The sequence below is a fragment of the Hyposmocoma kahamanoa genome, unplaced genomic scaffold (assembly GCF_003589595.1).
Source record: "Hyposmocoma kahamanoa isolate Upper Pololo Valley unplaced genomic scaffold, ASM358959v1 190, whole genome shotgun sequence".
In the NCBI taxonomy this organism is placed as follows: domain Eukaryota; kingdom Metazoa; phylum Arthropoda; class Insecta; order Lepidoptera; family Cosmopterigidae; genus Hyposmocoma; species Hyposmocoma kahamanoa.
In genome coordinates, this window is record NW_020653718.1 from 4,924,219 (window position 1) to 4,931,041 (window position 6,823).

The 6,823-nt window shown below is 34.7% G+C and overlaps 1 protein-coding gene across 1 annotated transcript; it reads left to right on the plus strand.

Annotated features, from left to right (window-relative positions):
• Nucleotides 1-2,876: 2,876 nt before the first annotated feature.
• Nucleotides 2,877-6,622, plus strand: LOC113226344 (paramyosin-like; the record flags this gene model as incomplete). Its single annotated transcript, XM_026458929.1, has 2 exons — nt 2,877-3,776; nt 5,615-6,622. Coding segments are annotated over exons 1-2 (1,908 nt in total), but the record flags the coding sequence as incomplete, so codon positions are not given.
• Nucleotides 6,623-6,823: the final 201 nt, after the last annotated feature.

The following is a 6,823-nucleotide window of genomic DNA, read 5'->3' on the forward strand; positions in this document are numbered from 1 at the left end:
AATTCTACTTTTATGTAATGTTAAAGCAAATAATGTACAAACTATGAAGTGAGAGGTGGAAAATGTATGTTTAATTGTCATTTGTCTATTTCATGAGCTAAGCGGGGCATTTAGTTCAGGTACATATTTCATTTATTATGTTAATTACGACTCCCGTACCCTACCTACGATGGAGTAGGGCTCAGCCAGCGGCGCGTGATCGGGTTTAGATTATGGGCTGTGCTTATTTATTTATTTATTTAATTGGGATAGCAACAGCAATAATGATAGGTTACAAAAAATTAAATTACATATTACAAAGCCAGTAACAGTTATCCTCGATTTATACATTAAAATAAAAACAGAGCACGGGGTGTCCATAAGCATTATAAATAATTATACAGATTATATACATACATATAATTGTGAAACAAATTAAGTAAACTAAATACGTACACTTACATACAAACAATACTTACTATACACAATAAAACTTAATATTAATAAGTATTATACACTATACCTACATATGAAGACAACTTAACACTAAATCATAAATACTTCTAACATTACAAAAATATCAAACTATAACTATAAAAGAAATAAACAAATAAATGAGCAAAATAAAATAAATTAAGTGAACCTACGCATCGCGTTCGAAAATTAATTCTTTAATGTTTGACTGGAAAAAATGCTTTTTTATCTACAAAGGGATCAACGTCATAGAAATATTTATTGTAACCAGTAACTAATCTTGTGAGCACAGAGTTTTTGCCGTAGTTTGTGCAGTGAAATGGTACATGAAAAAGAGACGCATGTCTGGTACGACGGGCAGGCACTCGAAAACTTATTTTGCTGTAATAAATCTGGACAATCCAAGCGACCATTGAGTACATCATACAAAAGACCCATATCCAACAACGGTCCTGGAGACTTAACAAATTGTATGTGCGACAGATATCAACGTAAGGTGAATGATGATCGGTTAATCTACATTTATAATTCAAATGCTTTAGGAACCTCTTTTGAATTCGTTCAATTTGATTAATATAAACACTATAGAGTGGTGACCATATAGGACTAGCATAGTCCAATATGCTACGGACATATGCCGAATACAATAATTTTAAAGTGGTCGCACAATTAAACGATTGACAAGTTCGTAGAACAAAGCCCAAGTTCCTATATGCCCTGTTAGTGATACTGTTATAATGATGAGACATAAGCATTTTGGAATCAAAATAAACACCCAGGTCCCGCACAATGTGGGTCTTCTCAATAGCGATACCACTGGAATGGTACGGATATACAATTGGATTTATTTTACGAGTAAAACTTATACATTGACATTTACTGGCGTTGACTGTGATTCTGTTACTACTATAATAATTGTACAAATTGTTTTTTGTAATAGCTCATAGTCAGCTGTGGATCGAACTTGCATGTAAATCTTTTTGTCGTCGGCATAGAGTAAGTTCTTAGCGTTAATTATGAGATTATTAATATCATAAATATAGGCGTTGTAAAACAGAGGTCCAAGGTGTGAACCCTGAGGGAGGGCGCTGCATTCGCCTAACGAACATCGCTCTGTGTTAATTTATTTAAAAAAAATTGCTACTATAAGTTTTCCAGTTCTTAATGTTTATATAAGTGTTCATAGTTGTTCAATTCGCCAGGAAAACTATTATCATCGTGAAATACCTAGTACTTTAAGGAATTTTTAGTGCGTAAATATCGGCTACAAAATTTTCTCTGTACGATTGTTAAACTTGTGTATGACTTTAAATTTTAGTAATAAAGAATAAAATTTCGTGATATATTCCTGCAAAATCAGTGAGTGTTGTGAAATTAATCAAAACAACAGGATTAAAAGTGTTTTTTAAAAAGGAGACTCGTTGCGTCGTTGCTACCGTTCGTTAAAAAAGTGTCTTGCTATTACCCACTTCGTCGCAACATTGAATAGATAACAACTGAATACAAAACTGTACCATAATTTCGCCGGTACATCTTGTGTACGCATTGGTCTAGCGGGATAACGGCCGGATTCAGATTTCACCGCCCGCGGTGCGCATCTCAGACGCTGTAGGGTTTTCTGGGGAGTATTTCTTTTTCGTTTTTTTTTCTTTTTTCATTATTATTATTTTATTATTGCTATTATTTAAAAAACATTGTACTATTATTATTATTTTGTCCTTTTACCTAAGTTCCATAACATAACACATATTATAAATTACATACATACAACGCAACACTGAACTTGACTCCTTTTGCTTGACTTTTGTCAAACAAATCTCGGAGACAACGTACCTTCATACATTCCATTAAAACACTTTTATTTAGTTATTTGCATTATTATTATTACACAGAAAATTTAGTACAGACAGTTTTTAGCTTTAGTTGATTACCGTTACGTATACATATAAGTAAGTAGCTATCGATTAACACATTAACACTACAATAACTGTCGTGTATTTGCAATTGGTCTCAATTGACTTCAATACATTTGAAGTAGACTTTGATGTATTTGCTTGTTTTATACAGACATACATACATAAAGTGCACGCCTGAGACCTTTAACTATTACATAATATATAATTTTTATTAACAATACCTCGTATATATTTATATATACATTTTGAGTAATTTTATTAATATTCTTTCCGTGCATAAGTTTTGTGAGTGAGATTTGTATGTTTTAGGTAGAATAGACCAGACAACCCTGGTTCATTTCAATTATCTGATAGATTAAGGATTAGAAACAGACAATAGCTCACTGTGCTAGTGGGAACTTCGTATTTGGAAGAGGCCTGTGTACATAATTTACATATTTTTTTAAGTACATTCTGTGCGCTTACATTCCATTTGATACATTCCAGTGACGCGATATCCAGTACAACATGATGACCAGGAGAATGTTGTCTGAAGAAAAGAGCAAGAAGATGGAAGCTGAGCTCAATGAACTGAGGGCACTGACAGATAGGCTTCTTGAAGAACGCGATGTATATGAAATGGAAATGCAGGCGCTCAAGACTTCACGAATGACATTAAAAGGGAAATTTGATGAAATTCGACGATTTTGTGAAGAATTAGAAAAAGAGTGCAAACGAAAGGAATTAATTATAGAGAGCTTCCGAGAAAATCACCAGGAACACGAAGACGCCTTAGACCGTATCAGATTTCTTCAAAGACAGGTAAAGGAATCAAATGCTGATGTTGCATCATTACACGAACAAAGCGGAAGTTACGACCACCTAACGACCTTGTCACTCCGTGATGAACTAGCTCTGGGAGACAGGAATGTATGCAACAGTAAATTATGCAGCACTAAATCGCAAGACCCAAGATTTTCCAAATTAACCAACCTGATAAGAAAGAAATCGAAAACTCTTAACAAACTAAAATCAGAAAAATTAAATTTACACAAGGACAAGGTGAAGATGGCCGAACAAGTGAAAGATCTAGAGTTAGATCTTCAATCGCGAACTAAAGACCTACTTTCTACGCAGAAACAACTAGAAGAACTTTCAGCTGCCACTAATGAGCTTTTAAAGCTGGGTACTGAGTATAGAGAACTTACTCAAGTCCTTCTTCACGATGAGCTTAGTGAAACAATTGGTCCAGTAGAAATAAATCAGACTCCGTCCCCACCACCCACATCATCAACGCAACCAACACGTGCATCGTATGCCAGCGTTGCTGCAGGAAAACGTGTCTGCTCCACTACAACTGTTGAAGTTCGACACAGTCAACGGTCAACCAAGACTATTAGAACTCCGACCAGGCCATCCAGAAGAACGGTAGTTTTTTCTGATAAAATAGGCGTAGGACTAGGCCACCACCTAAGTAACCACTTAAAACAAAGGGTAGTCGACTATTGCTATCCAGGAGCTACTTTTAGTCAAATTATTACACTGTTAAGTGATTGCAACTTTGATAAATATACAACAGTGATTCTTATAATAGGTGATAGTACTAACATTAGTAAAAAAGAAGTAAATAGTAGCATTGACGTTTTCTTGAGAATTCATGAGAAGTGTGGGTGTAAATTCATACTAAGTGCATTCGCTTACTGCTCTAACCTAGGCATCGCTCGTAATAAGTATATATATGACATAAATTCGCACATTCATAATTTGACTTGTAATTTAATTTGACGTTATATTTTGTTTTGACATTAATAAGTTCGTAAGGAACTTCAAACTTTTTGAGGATAATTTACTTTTACCCCTAAGGTATCTAAGACATATAGCTAGTTTGCTATCTTTTAATATTAAGGACGCTGTTATAGAAGATATAACACAGTCCCACGACAATGCTCCTACTTTAAGTAGCAACAGTATACTTTTTACTAACCATAATTTAAACTGAAAAACACGACAACAGAAAAGTCTAATCGTTTCCATGTAGTACATCAAAATATTCAAGGTATTTCTGGCAAAACATTAGAAATAAGTCTTTTTTTGCACGATATTTCCGCTGACGTGTTTTGTGTTACAGAACACTGGCTGAAAGATTACGAAGCCATTAACAATATAGAAAATTATGTAATAGTCAGTTCGTTCATAAGAAAGAGCTTAAGTAGAGGCGGATCCATGATTATTATTAAGCGTAACTTAAAATTTAAAGAGCGTAAGGATATCACAAATCTTTCTACTGAACGAACTATTGAGATTTCATGTGTGGAATTGGATCAGTTTGTCGTCTTATGTGTATACAGGCCCCCCTCTGCTAATTTTGACGAGTTTGAATTAATTATGGAAGACAGTTTAAAGCGGATTTTTCCAACCAAAAAAAAACGTAGTAATATGTGGAGATTTCAATGTAAACCTGTTGGAAAACTGTTCTACTTCTGTAAGACTCACTAATTTATTTCAAAGTTTTAACTTGATTAATCTTTTTTTAGAACCAACTCGCATTACTGTCTCCTCTTCTACTTGTATTGATAACATCTTTTGTAACACAGACGCAGTGTCTAAATAAAAAAAACCGCCAGGTGGCGTACTAAAGTAAACATCGACTCCGTGATATTATTTATTGTAAAATTGTAATTTTATCAGTACAGTTAAAAAAGTAGTGAAAAACGTTAAATATGGACATAATATGCGTGTGAAAGTGTTTGTGGCGATTTTCGCTCATGTGTTTAAAAATGCAGTAACATTATTAATTTCGTGCCATTCAACGTCAATAAACTAATCTTTCCTAAAACAGTTTTACGACAATAGCAACCTATTGCTAAGCTGATTATATATCAAGTGTAAAAAAATAAGAATTGACAGTGAAAGTGTCCTGAATTTCGAATTTTGGATTATAACGAACATTTTTAAATTACCTACCTATTATAAAAGACGAGGTCAACGTATTTAAAGTGCTCAGCTATTAGCCAGTATACTGGGACCTCTGCCTTGCGACTACTGTCCACACCTATCGTGTCAAGAGACTTTGGACAGTTGTGGTTTCATACGACCAGTCAACTAGATCTGCCGCTTATCGTTGCAAGCCCGGGCGACCGGTGTCTCGCACGATTGGTATTATGGCGGGCCGTAAGCAAAAAATGCAATGTACTGGATGCAAGCAAATTATTACATCGAGGGAGTTTTTAAAATGCACTCGGTGTGATAAGGTATTTGATATTCAGTGTACTCGAGACATATCAGAAAAAAGATTTCGTATAATGACTTCAGTGAGAAAGCAGTCTTTAAGAAAATCTTGGACATGCCACTTCTGCAACACTGAAGATGAGAATACGATGGAGAATATTGGGGACACAAAAAAAACTGACTTATTACTTAAACAACTGGTTACTTTAAATCAAAGCACTCCCCAGTCGTCACTTTCATCTTTTCATTCACCTTTATCTCAATCACCATCGGTGAGTGTTGCCCACCGGAAGAAATATGTGCCAAACGTGCCTACAGATAACTCTTTTGACTCGTTATGCTCTGACACGGACGAAGAAATTATTGAGGTGGACAGAGAGGTCACTTTGCTCCAAAAAAGTGCTCTCAATAGAAGTTGTCCTGACTTAGCGAAGAGTGAAAGTGAGGCAGTAAAGGAAATGAAAATTAAAGTGGACAATTTGACGGCTCAATTGGAAACGGTGAATCAAATGTTTAATGATTTGCTAATAGAAAATGGTTCTCTAAAACGACGAATTACTGAGTATGAACTTAAAATTGACAAGCTCACTCTCATTTGCAAGACACCTTCAAAAAAATCTACCAAAAAAGTTCGTAAAAGTTTAAGTACAATTGACTCGAATATTAATGTATGTAACCTTAAAGAACAAAGCTTACAGCAGTCGGAGCCAGAGCCAGAATTGAATCAAGAAAGAGAATTAGATTTAATCAACGAAACACAAAGAAATGAATCTAAAGAAGATAGAAACAACAAAAAAGAAAATTCGACCAGAAGGAAGAAAATAATCGTTTTAGCTGACCAAACAGGCAGAGAAATCAGGCAAAATTTACAGACTCTTGTTGGGTCACAGTTTGAGGTTTTTTGCTTTCGCAAACCCGGAGCTAAGCTGCCTGATATACTGAAGTCATACGCAAAAGATATTGAAAACTTAACTGAAGATGATTTTGTTATAGTGATGGGGGGCATGAATGATGATAATCCTTTTAGTATCTTTTCTAGTCTTACGGTGTGGTTGAATGAGTTCTCGAAACCAAATGTTATTCTATGTGAAGTACCTTACAATAAACATCTCAATGAAACTAAGTTAAACTATGAGTATAAACTAATAGGTAGTAAATATTATAATGTAACTGTCTTAGACATGGATTTCAGTAGATATATATACCAACAAGAAAGCATTTCCCACTAATCGTATCTCGATATTTGC